General features: G+C 56.5%; 1 protein-coding gene across 6 annotated transcripts in view; it reads right to left on the reverse strand.

The window, feature by feature from the left end:
- Positions 1–20,445, reverse strand: part of KAZN (kazrin, periplakin interacting protein) — a 1,021,370-nt gene that overhangs the window by 107,428 nt on the left and 893,497 nt on the right. For all 6 annotated transcript variants that reach the window (XM_044769729.2, XM_044769730.2, XM_070511012.1 and 3 more), the window contains one exon: positions 6,978–7,169. In XM_044769729.2, coding sequence (XP_044625664.1) covers positions 6,978–7,169 — 192 coding nt within the window. The remainder of the gene's footprint in view (positions 1–6,977; positions 7,170–20,445) is intronic.

Raw genomic sequence — 20,445 nt, forward strand, 5'->3', positions numbered from 1 at the left:
GGTGGTGCAGCGGTAAGTGCACACATTCCGCTTCGGCGGCCCGGGGCTCACCAGTTCGGATCCCGGGTGCGGACATGGCAGCACTTGGCAAAAGCCATGCTGTGGTAGGCGTCCCACATACAGAGTAGAGGAAGATGGGCACAGATGTTAGCTCAGGGCCAGTCTTCCTCAGCAAAAAGAGGAGGATTGGCAGATGTTAGCTCAGGGCTAACCTTTCTCAAAAAAAAAAAAACCACACACACAATGCAAATTTATTCTCTTATAGTCTTGGAAGTCAGAAGTAGGAAATAGGTGTCAGGAGCCTAAAATCAAGGTGTGGGCAGGGCTGTGCTCCTTCTGCAGGCTCTGGGGGAACTCTGAGTCCTTGCCTTCCCAGCTTCTAGAGGCCATGCACGTTCCTTGGATCACAGCCCCTTCCTCCATCTTCAAAGCCAGCATGGCGGCCGAGTCTCCACACTGAACCTCCAGCCTCTGTTCTGTCGTCACGTCACCTTCTCTGCCTCTGACTCCACTGCGGCCTCTTCTGCTCTGAAGGACCCTTGTGATTACGCTGCACCCACAGGACAAGCCCCCATCTCAAGGACATCCCATTAGCCACCTTAATTCCCCTTTGCCATGTCACCTACTAAACACACTCCAGGAACTAGGATGTAGACATCTGGAGCGGGCAGGAGGGGGCACGATTCTACCAACCACAGGCCCTGAACTATCAGGCGGAGAAGGTCCAGGAAGGTTCCTAGAGGAAGTGGAGCCTGAACCAGGACTCGGAGGACGAGTGACCATCAGGAGGCGGGGGGAGAAAGAAGAGCAAATGCAGAGACCCAGAGGGGAGACAAGGGGACGATGGCTGGGCACATCCGGGAACCATGTGTACATAACCACATGGACGTCCACGGGCTGGAAGGAGATGAGGCTGCAAAGGCAGGGCGAGGGCGGGAAAGGGAAACGGGGACATCCTAAAACACCCCGCTTCTCACACTGCCTCTGCCTGCTCAAAACTCTATGACCTTCTGGGTGTAGTCCCTGAGGTTGACCTCAGGGTCATGACCATGATCGTCTCCCACCAGCCCCCCACTGCAAAGCCTTGATGTGAACTTTCCCCTCCCACCCCCTCACACAGGCTGGTCTCCGTGCCCGTGCTCAAGCTGTTGCTCCTGTAGGAACACCCTCTCTGTCCCTGCCAGCAGCCCCGAGGGCTCCAGAGCCGCCTGCTGAAGTCCAAGCTCGGCTCTACGCACATGCTGTCGTGTGAATCCCAGCACATTCACAGCCATCTCCTGGGCTTGTTGTGAGCATTAAATGAGCTACAGTGTGTGGCATAGAAGAGTGCTCTACAATGCTAGCTGTCACCACCACCACCCCGATATCCTTTTGGGGGTCCATGAGGAAAACTATTTGCATAACAACACTACGATGCTATTCGCCTTTTTTTTTACTGTGTTAGCACTAGCACTGTTGATGCAAAAGCAACGCTGGATAAAATGCTGGCATCTTCGCAGAAACCACGGCAGTGGCATCAAACTGTGTTAGCATTCATCATGTTCTTCACGCTGTGCACTCGCAGTTGAAAACAAGGGGGACAGGTTTACTTAAGAACGTCCTTGCTGAAGCAGCAAAAATTGTTAATTTTATTAAAGCCTGACCCCCAAGTACACGCCTTGTAATAAAATGAAAGTACATTTAAAGCTCTTGTGGGGGCTGCCCCATGGCCGAGTGGTTAAGTTCGCGTGCTCCACTTCGGCAGCCCAGGGTTTCACCGGTTCGAATCCTGGGCGCGGACATGGCACTGCTCACCAGGCCATGCTGAGGCAGCGTCCCACATGCCACAACTGGAAGGACCCACAACTAAGATATACAACTGTGTTCTGGGGGTCTTTGGCAAGAAGAAGGAACAAAATGAAATCTTAAAGCTCTTTTGCTGCATAACAAAGCACAATGGCTGTGTCGAGGGAAAACATCTGAGTGAGTAACTGTCTGAGTTGCCAGCTGAACTAGCCATTTTTTCATAGAAGAGTATTTATATCTGAAAAAAACAGTGACTAATACACTTACTACAGGATCCGGCAAACTACTGAACTAAGTCCACAAATGAATTAAGTGAGCCTGTCACCTCTCGGAAAACAACTGACCAGATTTTTGCCAATGATAAAACTTGAGCTTTTGGGGCTGGCCCCGTGGCCGAGTGGTTAAGTTTGTGCACTCTGCTTCAGCGGCCCAGGGTTTCGGCGGTTTGCATCCTGGGCGTGGACATGGCACCACTCACTGGGCCATCCTGAGGCGGCATCCCACATAGGACAACCAGAGGTACTCGCAACTAGTTATCTACAACTATGTACTGGGGGGCTTTCGGGAGAAAAAGAAGACGAAAAAAAGTTTGACAACAGATGTTAGCTCAGGTGCCCATCTTTAAAAAGAAAAACAAAACCTTGAGCTTTCAAGCAAAAATCAGAATTTTGGCAAACTTGATCTGCCACTATGACTTTAACAGCTTCTCAAGACTTAAAGACTTTTCTGATGACACTGGTAGTGACGTTAACAAACGTGACTTTTTGACATTGGATAATGACCTACGTCAATACTGGAAAGATCCGCGTCATTCAGTGAGCCAGTATTTTCCGGGGGATCAACGTTAGATGTTAAAAAAATCATGTGTGAGCGCAATTCCATTCAAAGCCCCAGTGAGACCAATGGCTTCGTCCGTCCTAACAGAGCTCACAGCTTCACTAGATAAAGTTTCAGATTCCACACTGCAGCAAACGTCTAAGAAACTACCATTTGCTGAGTTTTGTATGGCACCAAAGAAAAGCACCCACAATTATCTAATAAGGCAATTACCACACTCCTCTCTTGTCCAACTACATACATGAGTGATGCCAGAATCACAAATCACAAAAATCAGAACAGCAAATCACAGCGGCCAGACTGAATCTCAGGGCAGGTCTGAGGATGCGGCAGTCTTCTACAGAGTCAGACGTTAAACAGGCTTTGCAAAAATGTAAAATGATGCTCCTCTTCTCACTCAGACCTTCTTGTTTGGAAAAATACAGTTGTCTTTCATTAAAAAATAATTTTGTTTATGGCAACAGGAAATGGGTTTATTACTGTTATTTGACAAGAAATTATTGAAGATTTAGACCTGTTTTCAGTTTTAATTGCTAAAACAGTAAATACCAGTAGATCTAAACCATGTAAACAAAAGCTCTTTGGCGTCCTCAATTTTGGAAATGGAAATTGGTCTGGAGACCAGAAAGTGTGAGAAATGCTGTCCTAAGAAAAGAAACAGATTCACACACACGGATCTTTAGTGTGGTGTTACGTAACGGCAAAAACGAACAGAAAAACGTGGAAACAACTTAAATGTCCAATAACAGGGAAGTGGCTAAATAAATTATGGTGCCTCCATTTGGTTGAACATTAAGTAGTCATTAAAAATTATGTTTTCGGAGAGTATTTATTGTTGTGGGAAAATGCTCAACACACTCGACATGCCACTAAGCGATTAAAAAAGGGAAGAAGCAAATTTTCATTCTCCTCCTTTCCGTAATGCCTTGATTCACAGAGAAATCAATGACACTGAGGGGGCCTGGGGAAATCAACAGACACCCCAAAGGGTCCCACAGGCCACAAGCTCCCCCCGTGTAGGGCTTGGGACAGGCAGGGGCTCTAGGGTACATACACAATGACACCATTCTTTCCTAAACAATCATCCAGGGCTTCTGGCTTTAAACTCACGGCGAGACCAAATCCTAAACAGAATATTCCCAGACTCATCCCCAAAGAAACCAAAGAGGCTTCGAAACCCTGTTCTCCCCAAACCCGATTCTTTTCGTCGCTTGGAGGTTGGAACCACAGGCTGATGCTTTGGGGGTTTGCTTGCGTTCCTAATCCTCTTATGTGCTAGAAAACTCCTGTCTCATCCAAACCCAGACTGAAGCTGGGGGTGGGTGGGTGGGGACCTGCCTGAGTGGGAGTCTTTGGGAGGCTCCTTGTTTTCCCATCACAGGGACACCGGCCGTTAGCAAGTGTCACCCAGCATCTGCCGCTCACTCATAGGAGCATGTAAATCCCCTTTTGCGCCCCAGCCTCCTTCTGCCCACATCTGTCTGCGATTTGTGCAGCACATGCTGTGGCTGGGGAGGAAGCATCTTATTATGACTCTAGGATGCCAGGCAGCATGCTCGGGGCGGCTGATGGGGCCCACTTCACGGCTTTTCAGGAACACTGCCACCTTGAGCTTGGATGAGCTCGGGGGGGTCTAAGGCCTGGGCCACCCTAATGGGAACCAGGAGACCAACATCTCCAAGCAGATCCCAGGAGGTCTGCCAAGCCCCCTCTCATCTGATAATCACTAAGGATTTGCACTAATGGTCTGAGGCACTGGGCCAAGCACTTCACATCTCATTTAATCCTTAGGACAACCCTCTGAAACAGCTACTATCATCAGACCCAATTATAAGAAAAACAAGTATTGTTACCGTTACCCTCAGCCAGGGAACTACGGCTGGACAGCGGGAACTATGGTTCAGAGACGTTAAGGAATTTGCCTAAGGTCACACAGCTAGTAAGTGGTAGAGCTGGGATTCAAGTCCAGATCTGACTCCAGAGTCTGCTGTCCCCATTACTGAGCTACGATGGCCTCCAGTCTCTCTCTTCCAGGTTGACTTCATCCCCAGAGGCAAGATGAGGTGTGCTGGCACAGTAGAAAAAGTTTCCGACTCTGGTGCTAGTTAGCTCTGTAACCTTGGCCAAATTACTTAACCTCTCTGAATCTCCCTCAGGCGTCTCCATTTGCGAAAGGGGGTAGTACCTCCTAACAGGATTGGGGTGAATGGCAGATCACGTGCTTACAACAGTGCTGACACAGCTGGTGCTCCACACAGCTCTCCTTTACTGGATACGGACAAGTCCTTGTCGATGAGGTTATCGTTCCCACAAAGGAGCCGCCTCATCAGGCGGATCTCCGGGTCCCCGGGAAGACCTCTGGTGATGACGAGACATCTTAGAGCACAGTTAGGACGTCCCCTCATTGAGTTCACCATCACTGTCCCTCGCTCGGATCGGGAAACAGAGGTTTGGAGCGGGAGGGCTGCGGTGCCACGAGCTGGGGCTCTGCTCACGCCCCTGCCCAGTCCTTCAGGCGCAGGAACGGCTGAGCGAGCATTCTCCCCTCACAGGTCCAGATGGGCGAATACAGGGAGAATTCTTTCCCTGGCTAAGGGCACGGGACGCAGGTCCCAGAATAAGTCCCGGCACAGGTGGCTGAGATGGCGTTTGGCTGCCTCCCGAGACAGTCCCCACTCTCCGCGGGACCATAAAGCTCAGCGAGACCAAAGGGCATCCGCGTGCACAGCCGGGCCCAGCGGCACTTCCTCGTGGGAGGTTCCTGGGACCCGGGTCTCTGTCCTGAGAAGGGGAAGGGATGTCACAGGCCCTGGGAAGCTGGGAGTGGAGGGCGGCTGGCACAGATCTGCCTAGACGCTGGATGATTGCAGAGAGAAAGCGGGCGCACTCGGCACGACTTCCCAACCACGCCATGTCGGCTGGATCCTAACACACAGCACCTGCCCACAGCGACCCGAAGAGACCTCCAGAAACTGCCGGAGTGGCCCCCCGAAGACAAAACCCCAGCAGAAAAGGTGCCCCTGCCTTTGAGAGTAACACGCATTGCCGAGAAGAACCCCTAATGGTGCCGAGGGCTCGCCTGCAGCGACGTTTCCCCAGCTTCCTGGGGGACGGTGGCGGGTGCTGGCCTGCTCAGCCGTATGCTCACGCCACACCTCCGGTCAGGGAAAGGCTCTGCTGGAGCCCACTAACTGGCCACAAAACCCACTCCCCCTCCCCGTCCGTGAGACCTGGAGCTCGACATGGCCCCAGCACGGCCCACTCTGCCCAAGGGGATCCCTGGCCCGGGTTTCGGCTCTTTGCCGGGTCTCTCTGGGATGAGGGGAGCAGAGACACCTGCCAGCCGGCAGTGCTCCCTGAGTTGGGCACAGGAAAGAAACATCGGGTTCTCCGGGCCACTCCGTTTGGGAGCTTCTTTGAAGAGCAACCTGAAATCCAAGCCATACACCTGCTTTGCCCTCAAAACGAAGTTTCTAAAGAGTATTTATCATCCTAGTAGACGGTAAGTGGAAGCAGGCTGCCAAGTTTTATTGCCTTTTTTCCCCAGGAGAATCAAAGACACAAGGGGCGGCAGAACCTAAAGGCCATTTTCTCCCCTGGTATTCCTCCAGTTCTCCAGTCCCTGTTAGGGGCTGGCTGCCAACCCTTCTCCCTAGCCCCACCGAGTGTGGCAGGAGGGCCCTAGAGAGGGGGTACGTCCGTGGCTGGAGCCCCAGGCCAGCTGTCAGGAGAGCAGGCTGCACACGTGGGCCCACTGGTTTCCTAGCTTCCTAAAGTGGTTTGTGGCCACAGACATGTTGGCCGCATGGCGGTTCCGGGTCCGTGGTCCATCTTGGGAAGAGACCTCCTGGGCCCTGACACCACGTTCTCTCCCAGCCCCTGCCCGCCCGGGGCTGGACGCTGCCCTTCTCCTCTGGACCAATATGAGAAGAGTGAGCGGGAGTGAAGTGGGTCGGACGTGTCCTGAATGCAGCACGTCCATGCTGTCCCGTGAGGGGAGGCGCCAAAGGACCCCGAGTCATTTGGGACTGGGAGGGCGGAGACCCAGGTGCTGAGTCAGCACCCCGGACCAGCAAAGATGCCCACCTGCTGTTCACACCTTGGAGGGAGGTTCCCCACCACCAGCCATGATGGAGAACACGTGGTGGCCGCACGGGAGGAGGGCATGACACCTATACTCAGCCCTGGGAGACACAAAATTGCTTCCAAAAAAGGGACCGGGTAGCTTCAGTAGGGGTCTTGGCCCTGGGAGAGCCTCGTGTCCACGCCACTCCCCTGCAGAGGCGGGGTCGTGGCTCCACACCCGCCCAGCGGCCCAGGCCAGGGAGGCAAGGCACCGCCGACTGCTCACTCACCCTGCAAGGCTTCTTTGGCTCTGGCTAGCTCCTGCTCCTTCTGGGCCAGCTGCACCCTGAGCTCGGTGGCCGAGAGGACCTCAGAGGACTTGCCGCCCTGCGACTCCTCCAGGTCCTTGGTCAGCATCTCCTTCATCTGCCGGAGAAGGTGGACTTCCTCCTGGAGCCGAGACACTTCCTCCCGCAGGAGCACTAGGGGAGAAGGGCACACGGTTAGCGGATGGGGATGCTGGCTTGCGCTCGCTCACATTTGCGGGGGACTCTTTGAAGGTGCCCCAGCTTCTCCTGTGTGCTCTGCACTCAGGGCCTTTCGGGAAGAAAACCCCCCAAAGCCACGACCTTATTCCAAAGAGCCCTGGCCTGCAGACCCCCCTCCCATCCTCTAGAGGTCTATGGCTGCTGTCACTGCTCCCAGAGTGTCCACTCCAACAGCCAATGGTCTCCCTCTCCAAAAAGGCGGGAAGAAGCGGGAGAAAGCAGAGCTGGCGGGAGCGGCGTTCCAGCCACGAGCAGCCGCACGCAGGGCGCTCCAAGGGCATCGCATCACTTCACCCTCCGAGCCTCCCGGGCAGACACCGTCCACCCCGTGTGCAGATGAGGAAGCCGGGGCTCGGAGAGATGAAGCGGCTCCACGAGGTCCTAACATTCGTGGGCGGCAGAGCTGGGATTTGAACCCAGACCTGGACGACCCCAGAGCCTGAGCAAGCAGTCGGACGGACTCTCGCGAGACGGCCCTAAAAAGGCGCTCTCCACGTGTCATGACACACACGGCCCTCGGGCAGAGATGGGACTCGGGCACTCACTGCTGATGTGAAGGAGGACGGAGCTAATGGGCAGTCACAATGGCGACCCCAGGGGCAGAGGCTTCGGGGGCACTGAAACCCAACCAAGACACACGGGTGCCTGGGATGAGGCCCAGGAGAGGGCAGCGGCCCTCAGGCCCTGGGGCACCTGGGGTGGAACCCAGAAGGTGAACCTGGTCACAGAGGACCCGTCCGCCAGCGCAGGCCTGCAGGCCGACCAGCACGCCGCCGGGCCCCGGTCTGCCCACCTGGGGGTGGTGAGTAGCGGCCGCACTCAGCTGCCTGCACCTCTGCGGCTACAAGAACCTGCAGGACAGCGCCCACCCGTCCGGTATGCTCCCCTCCACGACTGAAGGAGACTCTGAAATATTCATGCAAGCGGCCTGCTGGGGGCTGGCCTCCGCCTCCATCACTAAGCTCATGCATCACTCCCTCCCCCCTCCCTCCCTCCCGCCACCCAGGGGCTCTCCCTACAACAGGCCGGGCGCTTCCCAGCTTCAGGACCTCCACCTGGAACACCCTTTCCCCGTGCATCCTCACTGTGACACGCCCCGCCACCCCCTCAGAGGGGCCTCCTCTCCCCGTCCGTCCCGTCTCACACGCTACCAGGTTGCGGTGCAGTCCTCTCTTGAGGGGCACACACAGCTTTCAGTCACTGGGGATCGGGGCCAGCTCCCTCACTGACCAGGCGTGAGGTCCTGAGCAAGTCCCTTCCCCTCTGAGCCTCAGACGCCCCATCTGTAAAATGGGTCCAAACCTCCTCATGTTGTGAGGTCCCAATGAGACGCAGGAGGGAGGCCTCCTCGCAGGCGCCTGGTCCACAGGAGGCGCTCAGTGTACACAGGAGGTGCTCAATACTGGGCAGGTGGTGGCTGCCATTTCTCTAGGTGCCTCACCCTCTGTCAGTGCCCTGCATGCCCCAAATGGTACCACCTGCACACCTCAGGGATCCGGGGCCTCGAGGCCGAGCCAGACCTGGGGGGCAGGGAGCAGGCTGCTGGGGAGCCGAGGAGAGGGCTCGAGGCTGGGCTGTTCCTCCCCCACCAGAGCCCTTGGGACACAGTGGCATCGACTCCGGCCCCTGTTGCCTCGTCCACTGGGTCCAGCCACACCCGTGCGAGGGGAGGCCTCCCTGCCTCCAGCTCCTCCTCAACCCGAGTCCAGTCTCCCCACAGGAGCCTGCGGGCCCTAAACGCAGAGCACATCTCCTGACTCCCACACTGGAACCCTTCCCGGCTGCCCACCCCAGTGGCCTCATCGGCCCCTCTGACACCTCAGGCCACAGGGGACGGGGGGTCCAATGTGACAGCACTGCGGACAAGCTGAACAAATCCCTCATTAACGTGGGAGGCCCACTTGTTTCCGGTCTGCGTGCCCAGTGGGCGCAGCTCCCGGAGAGAGCAGGCCTGGGCATCCTGCTCCATCTTGTTCACGGTGGGCCCCCAAGGGCCTGGAACAGCACATGACGGCACATCACAGTTGAATGACCCGCTTCCCCCATCCACCCACCCAACAAGAGCTTACGGGCACCTGCCCCATGCCAGACGCCACTGCAGGTGCTGGGGACTCGGGGCAAACATCACAGACAGTTCCCGCCCTCAGCTGGCACTCCCAGGTCCCACACCTGGGAGCATGGAGGCAGCTGGTCTGCAAGGGAGCACCTGGCTGCTCCAACACGGATAGACTCCAGGGCAGGCTGGGAACTGTCCAAGCTTCTCAGCAAAACTGCCGAGCAGGAGGTTTACTTTGTGCCCCCTCCCACCCCAGGCAAACATCTGCGGGCTGCCCACGCTGCAGGCTCAGCGCTGGGAGGCCAGAAAGGCGCAGGGAACACCCTTGGCCTCGGGGAGCCTCCAGTGAGGAGCAGCAGCACACAAGTAAGCCTGACTCACAGGAGAGGTTGCCTCTGCTCTGCTGGGGGCACTGGGACATGTGAGACGGTCCTGGAAGACGGGGTGCGGGGGGGTGGGCAGAGAGCAGAAGGGACAGCACGAGCAAAGACAAGGAAGCTGGGAAGCCAGAGGTCCCTGGGTGATCAGTGAATGGGTATGAGGTGAGCAAGAGCAGGAGGAAGGCTGGGGAGGCACAGTGGGGTCAGATTATAAAAGGTCTGAACCCTGGCTACCCCTCCATGCCCCCAGCCCTGGCTTGTCCTCTCCAGCAGTACTCAAAACTCTGGAATTTTCATCCTTGCTCCCTGCCCTAGACTAAACATTTGTGTCTCCACCCAATTCATATGTTGAAACCTAACCCCCAATGTGATGGTATCTGGAGGTGGGGCCTGTGGGAGGTGATGAGGTCAGGAAGGCGGAGCCCTCACGAAGGAGGTTAGCGCCCTTATGAAGGAGACCCCAGAGAGCTCCCTTGCCCCTCCACCGTGTGAGAACACAGGACAAGACAGCCGTCTATGAAACAGGAAGGGGGTCCTCGCCAGACGCAAACCGGCCAGAGCCTGGATCTTGGACTTTCCAGCCTCCAGAACCACGAGATACAAATTTCTCTTGTTTATAAGCCACCTGCTCTACGGAATTTTTGTAACAGCGGCCCAGACAGACTGAAGTACCCTCCTTAACCAACTTGCCCCATTTGCCCATCCTGCCAGGACCTGTTCCCACTCAACTGTCACCAAAAGTCGATTTCACACTAAGGTGTGAGTGACTGCTAAGATATCTCCATATATATGTATTTTTTTAATTACTGAATTATAATTATATATATTTTATAGATATATGTATACTATATCTACAAAGTTATGTTTGACAAACATTATCCTATCAGTTTCAGGCATACATTCCCATTTATATTTATCTTACCACGCAGTAGAAAAGACAGGTTTGTTTTTGTTTGATTTTTTTTAGGGGAGTGACTGCTGGGCTTCCTCAAACTGCCCTGAGGGCCACCGAGGTTGTTTACTTTGTCTATGTAGACGGCAGAGGATTCCACGAGACCTGGCTTCAAATCCAGTCCTGGTCAGGCCTTGTTGTGACCTTGAGCAAACCCCATCATTTCTCTGGGTCTCAGCTGTCATGTAAGCGAACAATGCCACCCATTTAGGGTTGCCCGATTTAGCAAAACAAACAACCCCCCACCCCGAGATGCACAGTTAAATTTGAATTTCAGATAAACAACAAATGACTTTTAGCATAAGTATATCCTAAATATCACATGGGACATACTTACACTAAAAATTTATGTTGCGTATCTGAAATGCAAATTTAATAGGGCGGGCTGTGTTCTATGCAGTGACCCTGCTCCCATGCCACGGGGATCCTGGCACGATGAAAGGGGGCAGTCATGAGAGAGGGCTCTGCCAGGGCCCCTGAAAGGAGGGTGGGGACGGCAGGGGAGAGTCCTGGCCTCCTCTGCACCCCCTCTTGGGCCAGCGCCCTCCTCCCAGGCTAACCGCACAGCAAAGGTGGATTTTCCGGGCAGGGCAGCTGACGTAGGCCCCGCCCCTCGAGTCAGGCCGGGAACAAGCAAAAGGGCGGGCCAGCAGGTGCAGCAACCTGCAGAAGCCAAGTCTCAGGAGGCCAGGCTGGAAAAACAATTCCACGGAAAGAGAGCAGCTTGTCCCAGTCACTCATTGCGCTGCCCCGGGGTGAGGGGGTGCAAGCCCAGATCACGCGCACCCTGAGCCCCCAGGGGCAGAGTGCGGGACAGCCCTGGAAGTGCCATCACAGAGCCTCCCAGGACTGCAGGGCACTCACGGCTCTGGGACCGTGGCAGGCACTGCCCCTCCCCGGGCCTCAGCTGCCTCACCTGTCAAATGGGGGTGAAGAGAATGAGACACAGGTGTGATGCACTTTAAGGGCTCAGCACACTGGGCTCCACCTATGTGCCATCACACCCACAACTCCTTCCCTGGGAGCGGCGACCACATTCCTCAGAAACAACGATGACTCTGGAGTTAGAAGACTTGGGTGTCTGGCGCAGAGCGGTTGCTACCTTGCTGTGTGATCCTGGGCAAGTCACTGTCCATCTCTGGGCCTTCATAATATCAGTGACCTTAGAGGGGCCCCCCTCTCTATGAATCTAGATGAACACTATCGATCATCATTTCTCCCCTTGGTGGAAACAGTGTTCCTTGCTCTAGTCTGCCCTGCTCAGTCAGGCAGCCACTAGTCCCACGTGGCTACCAAGGTGCAAATTAATTAAAATGAACAGCTCAGTTCCTCAGCTGCAGTCGCCACGTTTCCAGGGCGCAGAGACCACGCCCATCGCTGCACGTGCTGGTCTAGAGCACAGGAGATGGAGGAAGAAAGGGGTCCTGGTTAAGCAGCGGGAGCAGCGCAGGCCCACAGACACGCCGGCGGGAGAGCCGCTGAGGGAGGACGGTTCTGGAAACCATCCGGCCCCGGCCCAAGGACAGAAAAGGAATATTCAATTGTGTACCTTTCTGCCAGCACTGGGCAACCACAGTGCCTCAGACCCAGGGGCAGGGGGCGGGACGTGGCAAAGGGCTGGTGCCAAACATGCCGCACACGCAGCAGCACTCTCTGCCCATGGCAGCCGGAAGGAAGCGTTGCTGCGTTGCCAGGGAGACGGCGGCTCTCCTGCCCCAGGGAAGCTGCCGTTACCAATGGTGCCGCCCTGGGGGCAGCCTTACCTATAGGCAGGCAGGACATGCAGGGGAAGCCCCCAGGGGCCTCTTCCCAAGGGCGAGGGGGTGTGGCATACCCACGGAGGTGGCGAAGGGCACTGGGGTAGACCTTGCCTTTCTCTAGCAGATCTTTGGTTTTGGAGAGCAGTGAGTACCGGGCATTTAAAATATGCCATTTCCCAGTCTCCCTCGCAGCTAGGGCTGTCCCTGTGACCCAGTTGTGGCTGGTGAGGTGTAGGAAACGGTCCCTGGGGAGGACTGTCCTTCAAGAAAAGGGCTTTGTTCCTTCCCTGCCTTCTTGCCTGGAAAGTGGACTTGTGGCTGGAGCTGCAGCAGCCACCTTGTAACAAGGAGGCATACCTGTACAAGGGAAAAACACACCAAGCAAGGAGAACAGAGCCTGGGGCCTGAACAGAATGGCTCAGCCCTGTATCAGCACCAAGACCTGGAGCTGCACCGGCTGGGCAGGGCTGCCTGGCACAGAAGAGCCCTTGCCTTCTGATTTACCAGCTCACCAGAACCAAACTACCACAGCCTGCACTACAGGCTCAGACTGAGTTCAGAGGGCTAAGGGCCAGCAGCCCTGCGGGTCTGTCCCGTGGCTGGCTCAGTGAGTGGGAGGAGGAGGAGGAGGAGGAGGAGGGGGAGGAGGGAGAGGAGGAGGAGGAGACAGTGGGGGATCAACACAGTGCAGAAGGGAGGCGACTGCCCCTGGCCCTGGGGAAGAGCCCCCCGTTTGTGACAAGCCTTTTCCAGGCTTCATTTCTGTGAGCTCACAGGTTTGGGGCGGGAGAGGAAGAAGAGAAGGGACGAAACTTTCCGTGACTGTCGGGCTCCACCCAAGAAGCGCCCATGGGAGCCAGAGACGCTAAGGTCTCCCAGCGACCTGTGGGTTTCTCCGTCCAGCCGTCCCGAGCCAAAGTCTACAGAACAGTAACGTTATAATTCCTGGGCATCGCAAGGACAACTGCCCCTTTACCCACACTTGCTGGGCACGCAGTGTGCGCTCCAGCCTCTGCGGTAAGCATTTTACGCACCTTAACCAGTTTAACCCTCACGGGAACCCCATGAAGCAGGTCCTATTATCACCACCCCCGTTTTACAGAGGGGAAGTCGAGGCACAGGAGTCAGGTGACCTGACCAAGGTCACAGAGGAAAGAGCAGAGCCAGCGTTTGAACCGGGCGGTCTTGATCCGGGTGCCCACGGCTTTAACTCCCGGCCTGTATGACCCTGCAGGAGGAGGGGGCCACAAAGCGTGGGGGTGACACCGAGGAGCGCAGGGTCCCCGCAGGCTCCTTGTGGATGGCAGGGGATGGCGGTGGGGGCTGGCGTGCCCCCAGAGGGTGCGAGCTTACTCTCGTTTCCCGTGTGGAGCTGGGTCACAGTGAAGCTTCCACCAGGGCACAGGCCCCTGCAGCTTCTGGGGAAGGACGTGGCCGTGGAGCCAGCCCGTCTGTTCCACCAGGGCAGGTGCTCTGTTCCATTCACACCTGACACCCAGCGCCGGGCGCTCGGCAGGCATGCAAGAACAGTGCCGACTGCGACGCCAGGGCAGAGAGGACGGGTGTGTCTGAGGTCACCCAGCCTGGGCTCAGACCTGGCTCCCCCGCTTCCCAGCTATAGGACCTTTGGACAAGTGCCCTCTGAGTTTATCTGAAAATGGAGCCAAGATCAGTCTCCCAGGCCCGTAGTAAAAATTAAACAAAGCAATCATCTAAGTGGAAACATTCCGGAAGATTCTAGATAAAGGTCAAATGCAGCCCTTCATAATCATTATTACAGAAAAGGGCAAACCTCCCTCATGTTCCGAGGCAAGGCCACGGCCTCCATAACCACAGAGGCCTGACCCGTGGGCCTCCCAGCCAGGAGGGGTGGAATAAATGGCAGAGAAGGCTGAGTTCCCTGGCCTGGGGAGTGAGGGAAGGCGGAGGACCCTGGGGACTCTGCGTGGAGGCCAGGCCCTGTGAGGTCAGAGATCCAGGCCAGAAGTGACTGTCCCGGGCTGCCCATCATGGGTGGTCACCTTGATAAACAGCCAAGCATAGCACACATCTGTCAAAACTCACCGAGCTCAAAGTCAGTGAAGACCTGTGCATTTCACCATATGTAGATTACACTCAAGAAAAAAATATAAATACAGCCGTAACATATTTCAGGTTTTCCATTAAAAACTCACTTTTATAGGGCCCTCCCCCCAAATCCAGGTACAGAGCCCACTGACCCCTCCAACAGGCCTCAGGGGAAGGGGAGCTGGGTCCAACCCCAAAGCCAGTCTGGACGGCCTTGTGGACGACCTCCCATCCCAACGCGGGGCCTGCCTGCCCAGGAAACAACAGTGTCCACTTGAGCTACACACACCCCGTGGGAGAGAAACTGAACGGCCAGAGGACCGTCCCACACCGGCCCCAGGCCAACTGAGGTCACTTTCAGATGGCACAATGCTCTGCTGAACCACACCATCCCGTCCAACCCCCTTTCTCACAGAGACCATGGTTGATGGCAGTGCCATTGGTGCTGGATGCCACACGGCGGGTGACAGGCTTCAGCTCCCTGGATGCTCACGGCACCCATGCAGGGCTGTGGTCAGAGACACTGGGGACTGTGGGGCGAGCCCAGGTCTGCACGGCTCTGGAGCCACCCGCAGGTCCAGCAGTGCCGGGCAGGCTGCGAATGCTCAGAAGATGCTGCTGCTGCCGGGATGGCTACTCTTAGTGTTATTACTGGGTTTGGGCCAAGCCTGCCCCGCCAGGCAGGCGAAGGCCTCGTGCCCCCTCTTGGGCCCACAGCTGCACAGGGAGCCTTCAAGCTCCCTTGGGATAGTTACGCCGTTGGCATCCTTTCCCCAGCCCGGAAGGCCTGAGGTTGCAGAACCTCAGCCTCATGGCTAAGCCGACCCAACATCCCAGCAGGGCTGTGGGCGCTGGATTCGGACAGCCCAGGGCCGCGGGAGCACAGCAGCAATGCGTTCCTTGGTTCAGCCCCAGCCCCGAAGGGTCCTCACGGCTCTGTCAATGACCAGAGCTGCCCCAGGGGAAGACATCCAGGCTGGTCTTCAACCTAACAGCTTGCCTGTGGAGACAGAAATCTGGGAACTGGAGCCGGGAAGAGCGGCCTTGGGGGTGTGCCTCTGCTGGCCACCCTGGGCCTCGGGACAGGCAAGGCGAGCCTTGGCATCACATCCTTCTGCTTGGTCGGCCCCTCAGGCCCAGCCTGGGCGCCCCGCTCCGGCCTGGTCCCTGAGTGAGGAGCCGGATACAGCCCTCTTGGACCATCTCTGTCCCCGTTCACCATGCAGTCTCTCCGGTCCCTGCCCCCAGCCCCCATTACACGTGGAGACAGACCCACTAGGTCAGAACAGGCCCGGCAGCAGGCAGACAAGAGCTGGGACTCACATGATCCTGACACCGTGTTGGAGGCGCCCAGGATGTCATACAGCACTCACCAAACACCAGGAGATTCTCAAAGAACACCCAGCCACTCAACAGTATTCCCCCGAAGGCCGCTCCCCAGTAACTACCAAGGCCCACCTGGGAATTCTCACAACAGGGCATGGGGGCAGGCATCGCAGGTACCCAGGTGACACAGCTTGGTCTTTTTCTCACATTTCACAGTAATTGTTTTTCCTTGAGACGCAGTCTAATCCGTCTTTCCTGCAGAGGCTGTGCCAGTGCAGCTGGGCCCTTGAACATACCTTTTAGCCAGCCCTGCCGTGGGCTCGATGGCCTGGCTAATCCTCTTCCACCATCTTGCTCCTGGGGCCCCCGGTTCCCACGAGAGAACCAGGGGTGGGTGCTGCCCACCCAGCTCCATCCCCTGGAAATTTGGTTCTCTCCAGGGACAGGGGTCCGCATCCTTTCATCACCCCTCACCCAGCACTGACTGAGCGACGATCATGTGCCAGGCACCAGCAATGGAGACAGGACCCCCACCCTGGAAGCACGCCAGTCAGAGGCTCAAAAGCAGAGACGCCCCGGGGATGTGGAGGAATTGCAAACCTCCAGCACGCAGTTCCCCAATTCTCAAGGAGAACTAAACCCGAGGATGGGGGCTGCAGAAGGTGGTCCCTGTGGGCGGCTTGGCCTCATCCCTACAATATGCCAGTTGGTCACGCAAGGTCCTCGCTTCCAGGCCGGCCCAGCGGTTAAGTTCGCACGTTCCGCTTCAGCGGCCCGGGGTTCGCCAGTTCGGATCCCAGTGTGGACATGGCACCGCTAGTCAAGCCATGCTATGGCAGGCATCTCACATATAAAAGAGAGGAAGATGGGCACGGATGTTAGCTCAGGGCCAGTCTTCCTCAGCAAAAAGAGGAGGATTGGCAGCAGATGTTAGCTCAGGGCTACTCTTCCTCAAAAAAAAAAAAAAAGGTCCTTGCTTCCTGTGTCCCCCGCACTGCGAGCCAAGAAAGGACATCCTCAGGCAGGCTTTCTAAGCCCGTGGCTTGATGCTGCCACAAGACTGACAGCCAGGAGGAACCCTGCGGTCCTCCACGGTCTGCAGAAATCACTCAGCAGATGATTCTAGCTCCAGGAGAAAGGTGAACCTCCAACTGTGCCATCTGGCTGGGGTGGGGGAGGCAGGCCCTCGCATGGCAGCTGAGTCCTTGATGGGCAGTGGCAGCAATGACTGCCCAGTCCCAAAGTCCCGAGCCCAGACCTGCCTGGTGGCCTGGAGGAGCCCACTCCCACCTGCTTGCTGAGCAAGAGGGACGGGCGACGAAGGGGCTGGCCACTGCCTCCTCCGGTCCTCGCTGAACACATTCTCCACTGGGGATTAGAAGCCATGAGCTGGGGCCAGTTCATTGCGTCGGGTGGGCTGACGGCGCTGTCCTGGGATGCCCTCTCGGTACGATGAGGAATCTCAGCACACGCATCAAGCTGAGCCTCAAAGCCACTGCTTCCTCTGGGATGCTGGCTCATCCTATCTTTTCAAAGTTTCTCACATCCCCGCCTTGATTGGGATCTTTCTGCCCCCCTGACAGCTATGCCTCTCACCTTTTTGAGAAAGCTCCTCCACTTCCCTTTGGGGAGCCACCCACTCTCAGGGCCTGTGGTTCACGGGTGGAAATGTGACACAGTCCAGCCGATCAGAGCACTGAATCCTTCTGGCCACTGTGATTGGTTCAGGAGGGGGGCACGTGACCCAAGTCAGTCCTGTCAGAGTCAGTGTCTGGACTAAGAGCCACTCTCTTTAATGATGGCCATGAGGATGGAGGCTGGAGATGCTGGCGGCCATCCTGCCACCGAGAGCCGGGTGCCAACAAGACGAAGACTGGATTCAGATAATACTGCTGCCCTGGATCACACCATACCTGAAGCTAGGATCTACCCCTAGACTTTTCAGTTACATGAGCCAATATATTCTTAAGCCGTTTGCAGTCGTGTTTTCTAGCCCTTGCAACTGAAAAAGAATCCTGATAAACTGCTTCTGTCAAGGACTGTTTTCTGGGTGCCCAGCATCCCCACAAATTTAAAAGCCATCTGCTATGTGCTAAGCACTCCAAGCTATCATTCTTCCTTCAGAAACTAGACAAGCAAAATGGACAGTGGAATTTACCGCCACAAAATCAGTGAGCACCGACCCCCACGAGTACAACTCTAGCTTCTCTGTGATCACAGTGACCAGTCCCCCTGGTTGACACCCTGGAAGATGCAAACGTTCAAGTTCTGCCTCAAGGCCGTGTCCAGACTTTGCCTGCCTCTTCTTGTGTCTGCAGGGTCTGTGAGCACCAACCCCACAGCCGCGGGGCCACCTTCCTTCGCCTGAGGGTTCCAGCTCCCGTTGGGGTGTTGACAAGGTGCCTGGCACTGAGCCCTGGCCCACTGAATTCTCTTGCAAAGCCCGTGGGAGCCACACTAGTGTCCTCTCCATTCGCACTCCAGAGACAGAGGCCGGGACAGGTGGACGAGCTCCTTTAAGGTTGCAGAACTGGTCCAGGTGACACAGCCAGATCCCAGCTCAGACGTCTGTGTGATTGCAAAGCTCATGTTCATAACCACTTAAACAGCTCATGGACTAGGTTCCCAGCCCCAAATATCCCGCTGTGCATATTTCCCAAACTAAACGCCAGGACAAAGAGCCTGACTAACAGGCACAGAGATGCAACCGGGCCTTTCTTCGAACTTTGGTAAAAACAGCCGCGTCCCCCAGCCTCAGCTCTTGCAACAAGCTTCATCCCTCCCCAAGGCCTGGCTCCTAAAGGAACAAATCCGGGAGTCCAGGAGATGGACAGCAGCCCCGGGAGCACTGCCTGTCTCCCTCTCTGCCTCCACCATGCGTGCCTCTCGCCTCTCATTCCTCCTCCCTCTTCTCTACCCTCCAGAGGAGAAAAAATGACCAAAACATGAGGAAGAAAAATAAAAGAGAAGACTGGCCATTGGTTACATCCACGAAGCAAGCACAAGGCTCACCGCACACTGGGAGGACTCCACCTGCCGAGGCCCCGCCTGCAGGGGAGAGCCCAGCCCTGGCTTGCTTTCCCACCCCTGGGTGTGAGTCAGCCGCACACCTGCTCCCAGTTTCCTTCCCCACCCACTGCCAGAACCACAGAGCGGATGGAAGCTGTGGCCACTCGGACAGCGGTTCTCTCAGGTCCCGCTTCTGGTGGGAAAGCTACCTTCCTAAGAAGACAGGGCGAGAAGGGTATTTCTATCCCCATTTTATAGAGAGCCAAACTGAGGCCCAGAGGGAGGTGTCTGGAACCCACAACCTTGATCGTGAGGCCACTGGCCACTATGACCTGGAAGCCAAACTGGAAACATACTTCGGCTGGAACATTCTGCTCAGCCAGTCTCAGACATCAACTCAGGGGTTAAAGGCATCGAAATGCGAGTACGGCATGCCGAAGGGCCCTGCAGACGTAAATAATTATACAGAGACAGGAAGTGGGCAGCCAGGGCCAGGCGACAGCTCTCCTGAACGTCGCCATCACACAGGGCGGTGAGTCTGAAACTCCCACATCTTCAGATCCATATGGCGGACAGATCCGGACTCTCAGAAGAATTTAAACCAAGTCCAGACTGTGGTCAAACTAACGGCAAACCTGGAGGACTCCCTCTCAAATGTGGCTGCAGACGGGAACTCAGAGCGGCGCTCCTGCTGTGGAGGACCTCACTGTCCCTCAGCATCCTCACCTGTATAATGGTGACAAGGACGGCAAGGGGCACTGGTTCTGGAAGCGGACCGCCTGGGTCAGATCCTGGCTCTGTCCTTGAGGAGCTGTGTGACCCCGGCAGGTCACCGCTCTGCCGTCATGTGGGGAGTGGAGATAATGAGTACCCATCCTCCAGGGCTGCCGTGATGTTCTATGAGTAACAGATAAAGAGTTCCACGGAGGGGGCTGGCACCGTGCACGGCCTCCGCAGACGCTGGCAGCCAGCTCTGATGCCATCATAGCGGGTGCCTGACCCCAGGGAGAGCGAGAGGGGAGGAGTCCCCCTGCCTGTCCCTTGGCGGGAGGTGCCTAAGGCCGTGGAGCCCGCAGGCGCTGCTGGGCAGTACTACCCATATAACTCACTCCTGATTCTTCTCCAACCCAACGGAGCAGCTGCTCCAGGAAGAAATAAAATACGCTTTGCATACTTTAAATGCTTCACTTATGAAAACTGGCAGGGCCCCCTTTCTAAATTGTTTAGCAATAAAGTCAGAAATGAGCGCCGTTCGAGGCTCTCACCGCTGGAGCCCGATCGGGGAGCCGGCGGGGGGCGGGGAAGGAGGGCAGGCCGGCCGCCAGCGCGGAGCCCGCTGGGGCTTCCAGAAGGCGCCATCTGGGATTTTTCAGAGGGGCACTGGGATCACATCCTGGTGTCCTGTTGTGAAACTGGATCCTCCCTCTGGAAGCCAGGCCCCGAGCCTGCGGGGGCCGAGGGGAGGGCCCTTCCGGCCTGGGCTGTTTTCCCACACTCCAAGGGTGCACAGGTTTCCAGCCAATCGAGTTAATTGAAAAATTACCTTGGGCTGAGAAAAAGCAGACCCGGGCCACGGGGGCTGGTTCACAGGAAGCCCTCCTCGTCTCCAGAGGGACTGGACTTCAACCGTCTGCAGCTGGAAGGCCTGGAGCTGTGCTCG

The sequence above is a fragment of the Equus asinus genome, chromosome 5, assembly GCF_041296235.1.
Source record: "Equus asinus isolate D_3611 breed Donkey chromosome 5, EquAss-T2T_v2, whole genome shotgun sequence".
Lineage (NCBI taxonomy): Eukaryota > Metazoa > Chordata > Mammalia > Perissodactyla > Equidae > Equus > Equus asinus.